At 47.9% G+C, this 15,598-nt stretch overlaps 1 protein-coding gene across 1 annotated transcript in view; it reads right to left on the bottom strand.

Moving 5' to 3' along the window:
- Nucleotides 1-15,598, bottom strand: part of LOC115398075 (probable global transcription activator SNF2L2) — a 32,733-nt gene that overhangs the window by 7,861 nt on the left and 9,274 nt on the right. Inside the window, exons 18-30 of the mRNA XM_030104713.1 lie at nt 13,177-13,419; nt 10,846-10,959; nt 7,998-8,102; nt 7,047-7,133; nt 6,560-6,606; nt 4,757-4,923; nt 3,706-3,869; nt 3,369-3,596; nt 3,188-3,265; nt 2,816-3,034; nt 2,417-2,640; nt 964-1,069; nt 765-866 (exon numbers count right to left, since the gene is read on the bottom strand). Of these exons, the coding sequence (XP_029960573.1) occupies nt 765-866; nt 964-1,069; nt 2,417-2,640; nt 2,816-3,034; nt 3,188-3,265; nt 3,369-3,596; nt 3,706-3,869; nt 4,757-4,923; nt 6,560-6,606; nt 7,047-7,133; nt 7,998-8,102; nt 10,846-10,959; nt 13,177-13,419 (1,884 nt within the window). The remainder of the gene's footprint in view (nt 1-764; nt 867-963; nt 1,070-2,416; nt 2,641-2,815; nt 3,035-3,187; nt 3,266-3,368; nt 3,597-3,705; nt 3,870-4,756; nt 4,924-6,559; nt 6,607-7,046; nt 7,134-7,997; nt 8,103-10,845; nt 10,960-13,176; nt 13,420-15,598) is intronic.

The raw sequence follows: 15,598 nt of genomic DNA, 5'->3' as shown, positions 1-15,598 counted from the left end.
GAGGTCCAGTCATTAACAGGATGAAGGAAACCGAAGCCCGACCTGCTTCTACGGCACGCTGGAACCGATCCACTCTTCTGCTGATGAAGAGTCTTCATTATACGGCGGCACTGACTGGAGTGCTGGCAGTGATTATGTCTTCCCACACACCGACTCATCAAGCTAAACAGCCTCACCAAGGCCGCAGAGAGAAACCTGCTTCACCACATCCTGGATCCAGGGTCACGCCGACACTGCAGCCAATGGAGTGGCTACGCTTTTTTCAGACGATCGTCACTGAGTTGGATTACAGTCGGCTCCTTAAAGCGACTGATCACCAGTCAAAACTGTGCACTATTTATGAAAAACAACTTTCATCGGTTTTTGGCGTGTTATCTGTGATCCTCATGTTCCCATCTCTGACGTTATCTCAAAGATTTGCTCTCGAGTTTCATCTGAGATTTAAATGTTGATAAACCGAAATAGTTTTGACATTCTTGTAAGTGAAGCTTTGAAAACAAAACGAGAAACAAAGAAAACATTGTAGTTTCTATTTCAGGCCACAAGGTGGTGCTGTGTTTTTGGATGCACGCTGATAACGCTGAAGTTCCTTCAGAGGGTCCCTCTTCGCCCTCCCGTGTCTCCACATATGCAGATGACGGTGTGGTAAACGGTCCGGAGGAGAAGAGCAGCCGGCCGGGCCTTCGTACGCCGCCTCCGGCTGCTGGCGTCGCAGCACGGTCTGGGGCTCTGGCTGACAGCGGAGTGCAGCGGCAGAGCGTTACCTGGGACCCCTCCAGGTTGAAGGTCTGTGCGTTCTGACAGAGCAGCATCACGTCTTTCTCCAGGTCTCCCACGCTCCGGTACTTGTGGCTTCTCACTCGTTCCTGTGGACGGAAAAAACGGCGGCAACTTCATCCAGGCCTTCCGATGCCAGAGGCCGACGGCTGCTGAGATCTATCGGCTTCTCCGCAGTGAACTCACCTTGATCTTCTTGAAGTCCACTGGCTTCCGGATCAGCTCGTAGTATTCTGGGAGCTCCTTCCTGGAGGGGAGCTGGACGAAGACCTCGCTCAGCTGCCTTCCAGACCTGAAGAAACGTCAGAAACGCATTCATGCACTGCTCTCCACTCATCTTTACTGGTAAACACGTATCAGAAGACTGTGACGGGACGGAGCCCGTTCAGAGAGAAAATTCCTTCATCTGGAGACAGATGGTTTAGACGAGTCCCTGACCTCACTTGTTCCTAACCCGTCTCCCTGGCTGTGGTCGAGTTACGTAACAGACAAGCACAGCGAGAATAACATGAGCCTGGCTTCAGGAAAATTCAAGATTTGGAAAGATTTTTTCACTCTGACTGCCTTTAATGCCCAATGATTCTTTGGTAAATGGAAATAAATTAGAAAAAAAACTAACTGCTAAAGTGGCTAAAACATCAAAAACTAACTATAACAGCAGAGTTTAGGCAAATAAAAGAGGCTAAAGTAGTTTAAAAGGTTAGAATTGAGGGGGAAAAAAAAGCCAAAAAAGCTATAACGACTTCAGGAAAACTGCTAAAATGGTAAAATATGGTCAAAAGAGCTCAAATGACTTATAGAGAGAAAAGGTTTCAAAAGAACAACCAAACCATCACAAAACTTAAAAACAAACCATAAATGATGAAATCAGCAGAAAATAAAAAACAATTCAGCTAGAGGCTACTTCATTCTAGTTCTTTATCCTGCCAGCTGCAGATACAGACCAATGTATCGCAGTTAGAGGTCGCCATTGGGGGGGGGGGCATTGAGATCAGAAATGAATAATGAGTATCTGAAGAATTGGAGGAGCAACGTCAGAATGTTGAAAGTCCGACTTCAGACGGTTTGGCGTGGCGCCCTCTGGTGGACTGAGCTCAGAATCAGACATCTGGCGCTGAGGATTGCGTATTCTGCGGCCAAAGCTCTAGAACTGGATTTTACGTTCCTGGAGTGGAAACCACACCGCCGGTCCAGGGAGCGAGATGCTCGGGGAGCAGCAGCCGTCGGCTCGCAGAGGAAAGAATGCGACTCTGGAAAGGCAGGTGGCATTTTCCTGGAAGAGCCGTGGCGGGAGCATGTAACAGCGAGACGCATTCTTCTCTCTTTACACATGGGCTGAGGGGAAGAGCGAGACAAAACCGAGGAGACCTCGATCTGTGGTCCAGAGACATGACTTCACGTCTGCCGGAGGAAACGGTTCTTTCCACTGGATAACGGCGGAGGCGAGCAGCACGCTCAGAGGGAAACACAGCGCCAGGACGCACCGAGCGGCAGGATGTTCCCAATAGTTCTTTTAGTTAAATCAGCTAAAAGAAGTAAATGAGCCAAAAATACCGAAAAAAAGACGTAAAATAAAAAAAAGGTTTCATGACAATCACTGATCGAGTTGTGTGAGCTGTAAAGGAGGAGCTCCACCCACCCGTCTCTGTAGTTGATCACCGTGTCGATGATGGTGTTCATCTGCTTGGTGAGCTTGGGCGGGTTCGGGGACAGCTTCTCGGCCGGGGGACGCCCTCGTCTCTTCTTGCTCTTGGCGCCGGCGTCCTCTCTGCTGGAGGAGTCCTTGTCCTGTCGTCTCTTGCGCTTGCGTTTCTTCAGCCGGATCTCCTCCTCCATCTCCTCCAGGTTCCCGTCCTCGATGGCCTGAGAGGAATTAAAAACCATAAAACCATCTGTCTTCGGTTTTCTCGCCGTACTTACACTGAAGTGTGGATATACGTTAAGAGGAAAACTGGAAGGAGCGGACCAAAGCCAGCGGGAAGCTGATCTCGCAGAGCTCTGAACTGGAGCTCGGGATCGGGAAAAGTGTGCGAATTACCCGGATCCACTGCTTCTCGGTCAGCGCCTCGCTGTAGTCCACGTCGCGGCGGCAGCGAGACCCCCGGCCGAACATCTTCTCCTCCTCCTCCTCGTAGGTGAGCCGCTCCACCTCCGCGTCGTCCTTGATGATCCACGACGGCAGCTCGTCCTCCTCCATCAGGCGGGGCTTGCGCTTGGGGTTGCGGGCGTCCTCACGGCGGCGGTCCATGTCCATACGCTGCGGGGGGGGACAGGACGCCATCGGTGTTAGCATCTCAGCATGGATTCATACTTGAAGGTAGAAGATAATGACGATTCCACCACGGGATCAGGCCAAAGACGATCCGATCCGATGCGGCGTCTCCACTTTCAATGCAAGAGAAATTCTCACCATGAAGAGCTCAAACTCGTCCTCATTGCGGGCGATCATCTGGTTGAGTGTTTCGTCGTCTGGCACCTCATCTTCTTCCTAAATAATTGTTGAAAAAAATGTCACAAAAGAAAAGACATTTGGATGAAAACGAACCTTTCACTGCTCTAAGAGGAGATCAAACGATGCTGAGAGGCGGCACCTCGTTCTGCTCCTCGTGCTCCAGGATGGCCTGGAGGAAGGCTCGGCGCTCGTGGCTGGAGGACTTCTGGTCGAACATGCCGGCCTGAATGACCTTCTGATCCACGTTCAGCTTGTATTTGGCAGCGGCCAGAATCTTTTCCTCCACGCTGTTGACGGTGCAGAGGCGCAGCACGCGCACCTCGTTCTGCTGCCCGATGCGGTGAGCACGGTCCTGAGCCTGCAGGTCCTGCAGGGCGTTTGAGGAGAGGTTTACGTTTACACGGCAACGTTCTGAAAACCACGTCCGTCTCCACGGAAACGTTACAAACACCGGGAGAGCACGGTGGTGGTGGTACCTGGTGCGGGTTCCAGTCGCTGTCGAAGATGACCACCGTGTCGGCGGCCTGCAGGTTGAGGCCCAGCCCGCCGGCTCTGGTGCTCAGGAGGAAGATGAAGTACTGAGATCCCTCCTCGTTGAACTTCTTCAGCAGCGCCGCTCGGTCTTCTGACTTGGTGGTGCCTGAAACATCGGATCTCTTTCACTGCATGGAAACGTGACACTTCTCACTACGTTACAGAAAGTTTATTGTGGGCGGGAATCTATCTTCATTAGGAGGGGTCACCAATGAGCTCCATCAGGGACAGACACTCAATGTATCTCCACAGGGAGGCTGGATTCAGATGTGTGTGTGCTGATATGGGTTAAAATACACCCCCCTCCTTGAGTTTTATAGAGTTTTGAAGAGGATTATTCCATTATGAGAAACAGTCTCTTCGTTAGAGAGACCGTGTGGAAGCTTAATGCATATAGTTTACTTCACCTCACACTGACTGATGGATGGATGGATGATGAGTGGATGCATGGACAGATTTATCAGTGGATGGATGGACAGATGGATGGATGGATGGATGGATGGGTGGTGTGTTGGTTGGTTGAATGGGTCAACGGTTGGAAACTGGTAAAAACGGCCCATTAGTAAATACTTGAGTTTCTTGTCTTTACTAAAGAGGGCAACAAAACACTACAAGTGATTCACAACCCGACTTCGTCTCAATCAAATAGTATTCATGAGTGTTTTGGTTTCAGCGTCTCAGTGATTGGCTGCTATCAGAGTGTGTGAGGTGGAGTGTGGGAACAAGGAAGCCGTTTGTCTCCAGATTTCTGTGGTCGGCCGGCAGTGATCCTCCGGTTGAGAAATGAACAAGCTTCCACACTGTTGGAAAGTGTTCGTGCTTTGAAGCCTGTTTGTTTTTGTCTCGCACACAGCAAGTCAGAGTGGGCCGAAGCCGAGAGACAAACTCACTGCTGTGCCGGAAGCCTTTGAAAAGTCGTCATAAAATAAATCGATAACCTCTGGTGAACGCAGGTGTGAAGTTTTGATGCAACAATGGAATGAGTTCTCTCACCATCCAGACGTAAATAGAGAAAGTTGCGGTAGCTGAAGTAGTCCTCCATGATGGTCATGAGAGTGGTCATCTGACAGAAGAGCAGGACTCGGTGACCGGTGGCCTGCAGCTTCGGGAGGATGCGATCCAGGAGCTCGAACTTCCCAGATGCTCGGTACAACTCATGGCTGAGAGGAGACAAAACATTGAAAACCACGAGTTACAACAATGGAGGGAGGCGCGACGAGCAGCGAGTCGCCTCGATATCGAATCAACCAAAACCAGCGGCTCAAGTCAGGATCACCCAAAACCAGAGGTTCAAGGCAGGGCTTAGTTTGTTTTGACAGAATTGAGACTTATAGCACTTCCTTCTAATCAGTTATTTCAGCGTGTCAGAGTAGATTTTCAGATAGAACCATCTGAATCAGCAGTGCTAAAACGGAATGAATCGGAAAAAATACAAGGGGATGCATCGATACCGCTGTGATGTGGTGAGATGTGATGAGGACTCTGTGCCACATTGGACCAGATAGCAATGCACTGCTTCAAAGAAAAAAGAAAAAAAACAGGATTCCTGTAACTCTTAACACTGCAGTCTAACACACTCACACACACACGGGGAAAAAAGGTTATGTGGTCTTTCTAAATTACCAATAACTGTGAAAGAGTGATTGTGTCTGTTTGACAAAGTGCAGTTCTTTAGCCATCGCCGCCTGCCATCGGTTTTGGAAAAGAAGATGGATTGTGACCGTTTCGGCTGTAAATCAACAGACTGTTCCCATTTAGCATCACCATCAGCCTCAAACGCAGTGAGGGAGCAGTGGAACGTGTGCAGAGGAAGCCCTGAATGAAACCTCATGAAAATGAACAAAAACAATTAACTGAAATAAATATAACGAAGGCCGAGAAAGTCAGCAAGTCACCCGTTTCCACGGCGATGGAGCTGTTTTCGAAAAGCAGTGTTTTCAGCGGCTCCGAGCACCAGGCCCTCAGGCGGCACAGGCAACATCGTTTGGGAAGGGATTTATTATCCAGCAAAGAAGTGTGTGACTATGGTGTCCGTGGGTCCGGCAGGACGGCGGCTGACGGATCGCGGAGCCCAGCTGCCGCTCGGCGATTTTTATGTGGCGCAGCGAGCAGGAAGGTGAGAATCACCTGCTCCAAACCCAGAGGAGAAGTGGAGTTCAGCATGTGAGCGGCTGGCAGCAGCACCAGCGTAAAGTGCGAACGGCTCGTCACGCCAGCTTTCACACGCCGCGGCCGCAGGCTTGCTCGGGTCTGTCACAAGCGCGGCAGCAACACGAACCAGATGGAATTTAATCTTCCTGCATGAGGTGTTTAAACACACAGCCTGGTGAATGAGTGTCACTTCCATTCAAGTCCTTGACAAAATGTGAGGACGAAGCTGATGAAGCCCATCGCTGCCGTGAAGATGAAACACCAAAAAAACCTCAATGAAATGGAAATGTGAGACTGAGGTATTTGAAGAAGAAAAAAAGAGTCTTGAAGCACTTAAAATTCTAATTCATCCATCATACACAAAGTGCTGGCAGAGAGAGGAAGCAAGGGAAACCCGACCCAGTCCTAATCTGAGAATCCGTGATCGGCATTGATGTTCCAGCTGAGCCGCGGCGGCGGAGCGTCGACACGGAGACGGCTGCTGCTGATTTCTTCATGAGGCTCTAAAGAGGGCTGTTTTCTCTACATCACTGATGAACGTGACACTCGGGCCTCAGACTGACTGGGACCACGGTTCATCTCCAGCAGATACTTTCTGAAGTCTGACGTCGCGGCTGGTTTTATGAGCGGTACTGTTGGACTCACCCGTTGATGATTCCGTTTGGATAGCCCAAGTGCTCAGCAAAAGACTCCTGCAGCAGAACACATTTACAGATTTAGACTAGTGGAGGATTTCTGTTGAAATTCTGAAAGCAAGTGTCTCCGTAAAGTAAAGACCTGAATCTTGTCTTCCATTGCCTTGTCTGGACTCAGAAACTCGTTCAAACCAGTCATGTGATTTGATTTCTTTTACCAATTCTCTTTCTTTAAAAAAATAAAAATCAGCTCGAAATTCTGTTTCTCACACAAAAACATTTCATAAAAGACCTTTATCTTCTCCTCATATCTCTTGAAAAGCTGTGGACATTTTTTTTTTTACTGCTGCTGTGTCCTCTGACGCTCTGTGGTGCTTTTACAGTGTTAAACAATAATCTTGTGATTTACTTTTCATGTTTTGAGAGCAGAAGTTAATGCAAACACCCTTCTCAATAATACAGCCGCAGATGCTGGCATTTCCAGTGCCACTGCTCACCTCGATGTGCTGGAACATGTAGGGATGGTTGCAGATCTTCTTCAGCTGCATGATGGTGTTCATCAGGGTCTTCGCGCCTCCTTTGCCCTTCACACAAACATTTCATCCAAATTTTTGATGGATTCAGAATGGAGAGCACGCTTAAAAGTCAACATCAGACGGCTGTGTAAATGAGTCTCTATCGAGGGAAATCTATGTTTGGATGTCAGAGGCTTGGCTGGCCGGTAAAGAGCAGGTGGGAGAGCATTCCTCTTCCACCTGGAGGAGAAAAAAAAACTTCGGAAGTGTGAGAAAAGCTGGTGCTGAAGCGACAGTGGACCAGGGAGGACGTGGGGCCGGGGGGAGCGGTGCCGTCAGGTGATAATTCTTACAAGTTCATAACAACAATTAATGTTGGCACAGCTGCAGAGCCGGGCCACAATTCACACAAACACGAGGCTCATTTACACAGTCTGATGTTGTCAGGACAAACATGTTTATTTATACTGCTGGTAACCACAGCTGGAGCGACGCAACGGCGACCGCAGTCCAACGGTCGTAGCTTGAGGCTTTGCAGACGCTGTGTGTTCGAGGCTCTGCGTTTGAGGCTACGCAGAGGCTTGGTATTGGTAGGCCAAAGCTACAGAGGATCTATGTTGTTAGTTCGAGGCTATACAGAGACTCTGTATTCTAGGCTATACAGAGACTCTGTGTTTGAGGCGACAGACGATCTACACATATTTAGTGTATGTAAATTAGGCTTTACACTCTATTTCTGTTTCCTGAATGTTTGTACAAAAGTTTCCTCACAGACTATTGAATATGACACCTGGGATTCAGTCCTAATTCATTTTCACCACACAGGATAACAATGTGACAGAATATAAGAATGGTCAGACGTCAGTGAGGGAGGCGACAGCAGAGGGACCAGAGGCAGACAGTAGCGATGGGGGGCGCTGAGGGAATTTCTACCTTCTTGTCTTTCTCGGAGCCGTCAGTGAGCAGGATGCCTTTCTGCATGTGGCGGTACAGCACCTTCTGGATGGCAGACATGTCACATTTGATGACATACTCCACCTGTGGGATTGACAAACAAACACAACTTCAGAGGCGCCACAGCTTCCCGTCACCGCCGAGCCTCATCCCCGACACCATGACAAGCGGGGAAATGTGAGAAGTGACAGGAAGTCGCTCCAAGTGACGTTAAGCTATCAGAATCGTCTCCTTGCGCCATCCTGTTCACCCTTTTATTCCCGCGTGTCTCCTCCTAATACATCTGCAGAGGTGCTGAATTAATTCACACCTGGGCCACGGGGATTTCATGTATAATTATTTTCACAGTGTTTCAGCTCTGACACCGCAGACTCTTCTTAATTAACACTTACATCTTTAAAGAAACTGCACATTTCAGCAGTTACAAGCTGAACGGCTCTACAGCTTCAATTACTTTGTGGTGATTTAAACAGGGACACAGACCTCAAATACAAATAAGGGCAATTAGTTTGGGAACGTAAGCCTGAGACCATGAGAGGAGTACGATGCACAGCCCAGGCAGCCGCTACTTTGAAAGCTAGTTTGCATTTAGCATTGGAGCAGCTGGCAGGAAGGGTAAACTGTTGATAAAACTGAAAGCAGGTACTGCGGCGCTCCTCCGGTGCTGAAACCCTCAGCTCGGGGAGCAGGCTGGCTCCGCTCCTTTAATTAGAAGAAGCTTTTCTCTTTGAATTGTTATGGTCGAACTCCTGGCCCGCTTCGCAGAGCCGGAGACTCTCCCACGCAGGTGAGCTGACCGTTTCCAGGCGTCAGAGTCTCACTGTCGCCACAATGTGAGAGGTGGTAAAGCAGAGTGCTGTCCTGTGATCCCATGAGTCAAAATGTGAAGTTTCCTCAGAGATCATCAATTATTCCTCAAGCTGAAGAGGACAGGCAAAAAAAAAAAAAAAACCTAGTTTCACCCCGCCAAATCCAGCCTCTGTGACATTTAGGGGAGCATTTAATGAACACGGAGAGACAGAAAGAAACATCTTTTTCAGTGAGACAAACTGGGTGAAGCTTAACTGCCTTCAGGAAATGAACAGTTTGGAGACAAAACAACAAAAATGACAAACTGGAGCCAAAACTATTGACAGGGTTTAAAAAAAATCAATAAAAATTTGATTTGGTTTTAGAATGTTTTTCACTGTGGAGGAAAACAACTTCAGTGATTTCTCACTTAAACTAATTTTAGACTGATGAGTAGGCCTGGGCGATTATATGATCGTGATTGGTGATCGCGATTAATTTCCAGTCGATCACGGTGATCAGCCGTGAGCACATTTACTCGATCAGACATGGCAGAAATGTGCGTGACACAGTCGACTTTTTCCTGCTCAACTTGTCTCAAGTTGTCTGAGAAGTAAACAGAGATGGAGCTGAACGTGGAGCAGCGAAGCAGATGAAGTCAGCCATGTATTGGCGTTATCCTCTGAAGATGAGGCTGCTGCTGACAGGACAGGCTGCTCCACCTGCACCGCTGCTAGCTCACTGCTGCTAGCACACCGATCCGCAAAGAATCTGGTCTTTTGAGTCCAGGAACTACTTGTGATACAGTTCAACTAACGATCGTTCAGTTCTTCTCTTTTACTGAAAATGACGGTGCATCGCATCATTGAACATATCACCACTTCTTGCCGCTAACGCTCTGTTTCTAACAACATGCAGAGAGCCTGCAGCGGCTGCAGCGCCCCTCTTCTTCTGTGGTGTCTGTGTAAAATAAGGTTGAACATGCAAACAGCACACCTAGTGGCATGAAGTGCAAATGCAGTCATGGCGTCGCCTGTGGCTGTGGTCTGAATGAGGATCTCCCTGGGGTTACTCCAAATGTTTCAGAAACCAGAAATCTTAACACGAATATTGACTGCACGTAAACGTAGCCAGTGCTGTCTTTTCAGGCCACTGCACCGTACGAGCAACATTGTAAGAGGAGAAAAATGATTAATTTTGTCTATTTTTTTTACATTATTGTAGTTTTGCACCGTTACATTTTAAATCTAATCTGTCCAATCTAGATTATTTAAATTTTGTATATTTGATGCAAGCATTAATGATGGCAGCAGCATATTTAGCATCATAACTTGAAAATAATGTTTACATTCTAAAGCACCTTCATTATCCCCAGGCGGTTTCTTTAGTTTTTTAATCTTTTATAGCAACAAAAATCCTCAGGGCTGGAAACTGTCACACTTTAACTAACAATCATTCAGTTCTTCTCTTTTACTGAAAAAACGGTGCATCGCAAGATTTTATTGTCTTGGTGCTAGATTTTTTTCCCATTTACTGCACTGTTAGGTGAGATTGTTCATATATTTTTCTATGTTTATATTATTTAATTTGCATTGCTATTTGCTTGGTTTGTTAATAAAATGTTAAACTATTCTATAGTTCTAGTTTTCAGTGCAGATGCTTTAAAACTGTTTTAAAAACAATATAGCATATCGTGATTTTAATCGAGATTGAATGATATGGAAAAAAAAATCGTGATCATTTTTTTTGCCATATCGCCCAGCCCTACTGATGAGCATCACAGTACAGATGAATGAAGTGTAAAAGTCAATGTGGAACGTTGTGCCCTCTTTTCACTTCACTGCACTTCTTCCTCTGGATTCATGTGAGTCAGCCATCAGTGTAACGCTCTTCAACATGCTTCAGTGTGAGTAGACGGCACATGAGACAGTTTGACGCTGCATTTAAAGCGCTGATGCGGCCTGAGATTCCCACTTTGGCGCCTAACCGGAGGTCTCTGGCGTGGCGGATCGGCGGTTTGACCTTCTCCGGCCCTCACCTTCTCCGGGAGCTGCGACTCCACCTCCTTCTTCAGCCGGCGCAGCAGGAAGGGCCGCAGCACCTTGTGCAAGCGGCGGATGATCAGGATGGTTTCCTCCTCGTTCAGGTCCACCTGAACGAGACGCAGATGTGAGTGAAGCACTGTGAAGCATTGTGGGATGTCATCCGTGTAAATTAGGCTGAATGGCATTTAGTCAGTCCCGGCATCAGGATTCAGTATCGGCCTGTAACTAAAGGCTAGCCCTCGTACTGAAAGAGTGGTGTCGGTGCATCAATCCTCAGATTAAAGTCAAAGCGATGCTGACGGCCGCGTCGCCCCGTCGTCCATCGCCGTAGTGCAGTTTGCTGCGGCGTCTGCACCCTGGCTGTGTTGAGGCTGAGCACGCCGGATTACAACATAATGCTGTTTTCACTTCCAAACAAAGCTGCTTAGCAGCATTTTCCCTGAGAAAGCTTTCACACTGCAAGATAACCACATGTTCAACATATTTCATTATTTTCTTTTAGCAAATTCAGGCCCAGAGAGCACGAAGGCTTTGTATTCTGAGAACAGAACTGGGCTGAAATAAACCTCTGCTGCGAGACCTCTGCACTGTGGGGGAGTTTCGGCTTCCGATGATAATTTAGTCGACGAAGACGACGTCAAAAAACATTAGTAAACAAATGTTTGTTAAACCTTCAGTCGCTGCTCAGTATTCCGGCGTGTGCCTGACCTTCTCTGAGGGCAAAGAACAACTTTTCTCTGAGGAACTGAAACGGCTTTCATCGTGATTCAGAACGTTTCTCTGGTGTTAATGAAGTGTGTACTGCGAAGCTGCCCTTCGATAAGTTTAGCCAAACAATGGTCCCAGTGGACTCGGCTTCAGGTTCTCTCAAACTCCACCAGCTGAAAAGATTGTGTTTCCGTTCTTCTCTTATTGATGCGATTACTGCCAAAAGAAGTATTTTTGGAAAAAAGTTATAATTAAAGAAGACTTTACACAGCAATGCCCAACAGAGACAATTAAAACAACTTGCAGGTGGTATTGATTTGAAAAGTTCTTCGATTTGTTTTGTGAGAAACACATTTTCTCCGATGATTATTTAGCCACGAGGCAGTGTCGAGCTGTGCATCGATATCGGCGCGGTTCTGGAAACGGGTAAAAATAAGCAACGCACCAAGCAGCAAATTAAACTCAAGCAGCAATTTCATGGCATTTAGCAGCAGAGTTACTGCCTTGTTGTCGTGTCTCTGCTAATCGGCAGAGTCGGACTCCACGTCTCTGCTCGGGGGCTCAATTACAGCAAAGGCTGAAGTGAGGCGGGAAGCGCCGCCGCCACCGCCGCCAATCGCCAGCCTGCGTGCTCAGATTGGTCAGGCTGACGGGAGAAAGCCCAGGTCCTGCAGAACCCCCACCCAGCATGTCCTCGCTCTGTCCCTGGATCTAACGGTTCTGTCCTCAGCGAGCGCCGAGCAGAGCCCGGAACTAGAGCATGCTGGGTAGCGGCTCTGAGGGAACGGGGCTGGAGGAGGATGCAGCTTCAGCATCCACTTCATCCACTTCATATGATGAATGGCAGCGCCGGCGGAAAAGAGCTCTGAGGAAGAGGGTGATGAAGCCACTCGACTCCAGGAACACCGACCGGAGACGAGAGGCTCCAAGGCACTCAGCCAGCACTCACTCATTAGTCTCATCCGACTTCGAGGACATATTGTACAGAAAGGTGGGTATTTTCTTTCTTTATCTCTGTTTACAGTTTCCCCAGTGTCACAGGCTGGCTAACGCCGCCTGAATCACAAGTGAGATTCAGGCTGGGAACCACTTGTTCACTTTCTCGTAGGGGAGGAGCAGTTCAAAATGTTCCGCAGCTGTTGACTGGGCGCTGTGCATGTCTGTCAGTCTGGGGCTGTTGAAACCCAGAGCCAATCGTGTCAGATCCAGCCGCTGACGTAACTGCAGAGCTGCATTGTGCGCAGTCGCTTAGTGTGCGTCATCGTCCAACTGTCCCTCCCCGTCCTGTGATTGGGTCCCGCACTTAGGGACAAATTCTCCTCTTGGTCGCCAGACCGCCCTGCAAATCGAAATGAAATGAGGGCGCAGGCAGGATGGGAATTCCCAGGCTACCAGTGTCGCCTAATCTCTGGAGACTCGTGGGTGAGAAAAGCTCTAAAGGGACGCCGCCTGAATCACACGTCTCCTCTCACTGCTTCAGTCTTTCCTGTAAGGCCATACATCAAACCAGGCTTTTCAACATGTCTGAACTGCTTTCTTCTCATACGCTCGTGGTTTTTTTTTTTTTTGACACAGATGAAATGAGCGGGCGAGCGGCTCGGGGCCGGGACAGTTACCCTCTCTCCGGTCATGGCGAACGGGGCGTTGAACCACTGCTCGAAGGTGCTGCAGCTCTTGAAGATGGTGGGCAGCAGGAAGTTGAGCAGCGCCCAGAGCTCGGGCAGCTTGTTCTGCAGCGGCGTGCCGGTGAGCAGCAGGCGGCGGGGCGCCACGTAGTGCGTGTTCAGCACCTGGGTCAGCTTGCAGTGGTGGTTCTTCATCCGGTGGCCCTCGTCCACGATCATGTACTTCCAGCGAATCTGCAGCATGGAGGAAACTCAAGTCAGTTTGAAACTCAGCCCCGGTTCGCCTCTCTGCCTCTTCACTCTGGAGTTTGCACCTTGCTTCACTCAGAGGATCGACCGCTGAGTTAAACTCTCCTCTGAAAACTCAATAAATCCATCGGAGCCCCTGTGGGCCGCGGCTGAGTGTCGGCGTTTGAGACGGAGCGGAGAAAAGAGCGCGCTGGAGAAGCTGTGCGTTGCTGTTAAGTTACTTTTTAATCGTCCAATTATTTGCCGGTGGCGTGATTCACTGTGTTGTTCTCGATTGTTCCCATCGATCCGCAGGCGACTCAGAAGAGCTGCGAGGAGCTCGAGGAGAGTTCAGCTCCGTCTTTCAAATGACAACATAAACCCAAGAGAGGTCGAGGAGAAGTGGAGGATTGATGAGGGGAGAAGTCACCTCCTCATTTCTTCACATTTCCTCCAAACGAGCCGTGAGCAAACTGAGAATATACGCTGGAATAATGAAGTGTGTGTTGTGACAGACCTGAAGTGATTCAGATACGCTTCATCTGGAACGGAAACGACGCTTTAAACCGGGGTTGTCAATAGATGGTCTTTCTTTAAATTAATCACTGAATCTCCATAGCTAATAATGTTTTGAACTGCATGTTTAAGATTCAGTTATTTTGCATTTCAAATCAGTTTCAAGCCCATAAAGTCAGCATTTCTTACCAGAGTGTCTTAAGTCACACAGAAAGAGCTTCTTTTTTGAACATTTGTATTTTCTTTCAAAATAAAGTTCCATGTACATCAACTTACTCCAATGTCTATGTAAAAAAAAAAAAAAAAAGAGCTTTTAAATTGAAATAAAGCTCCATGTTGAGCCACTGGTCTACTTTTCAACTACATGTGAAACAAAAAGCTCAAACGGCGCTGAAACCAGGACTTAGGCTACGTTCACACTGCAGGCTGAAGTGACCCAAATCCGATTTTTTTGCCCCTATGCGACCTGTATCGGATCTTTTCCTGACAGTCTGAACGACACAGATCCGATTTTTTCAAATGCGACCCAGGCCACTTGGACATGTGGTCCTAAATCCGATACGCATCTGATCTTTTGCCATGCGACTTCAGTCTGAACGGCCAGGTCGCATTTATCCGACCTGCACGTCACGATATGGGGCGCCGAAGACGTGTGTCTTACCGTGACTGTTAAAAAAAAGGCGCTCGCAGACGCACATTAAGGGAGTTCTTGTCATCCGAAAATTATTATTGAACTCCGTATCATTAAAGCCTCTCATCACTGTCCCACCTCTCCTGGCTGCGTTTCTCTGTTGCTGCCACTGCCCCACAAAACGCCATGGCCAAAAACTTGGCTCTCTTCCTTCTCATTCGCTAAATTCTGCAGCATCAGGACAACGGGGAGGAAAAATAATAATAATATCCACACGCGCGCTCTCCCTCTCTCTCTCTCGCTCCCTGTCTCTCTCTCTCTCTCACACACACACACACACACAGAAGGAGCTCGGCGCGGCTGATTAGAAGCGCAGCACTGAAATGATTGCTTCACTATTCAATTGTAGGAATACGTGTTTGATCAGTTCTTAAATAAATCATCGACGCTTGAAAAGCTACAGATTCTGTATGTTGTTTGTGGGTTCCGCAAACACTGAAGCGCGCTGCTGCGTGACGTCGTTATGTCCTCTTCTGCGCATGCGGGACACTTTTGGGTGGTATTCCGTTCAGACGGGAGATCACATACAAGTCGCATTTTATTGTAAATGTGAACGAACTCGCAAAAAAATCGGATTTCACAAAAAAAAGACATTTTTAGGTTTCAAATAAAGAACCTGATGCTCTCAGTTCTCCTGAACCGCTCAGGGATGGAAAAAAGTCCCGATGACAGGGACATTAAATGAAAAAAAATAAAAATTGAACTTAACTCATTAGATATGAGATTCAGAACTGTCAGAGTTCTACGTTCTCTCTCCTGCTTCATTTATCTTTGAGGCAATTACTAACCCTAACCCTAACTCTGCGATTAATCGGTTAAACATTAATTAATCAGTGACAGCCCTACTTTAAACCATTATGAATTTAAAAGCCTCATTCAACGATGACACTGTATCGTTTTCAGCTACTTGTATAGAAGAAGTACGGCAGACATTAACTTCAGAGCGCTGAAGTCTGCAAAATAACCAAATATTAATTC

This window comes from Salarias fasciatus, chromosome 12 (genome assembly GCF_902148845.1).
Source record: "Salarias fasciatus chromosome 12, fSalaFa1.1, whole genome shotgun sequence".
Taxonomy (NCBI): Eukaryota; Metazoa; Chordata; class Actinopteri; order Blenniiformes; family Blenniidae; genus Salarias; species Salarias fasciatus.
This window is presented reverse-complemented; position numbering and strand designations above follow the sequence as displayed.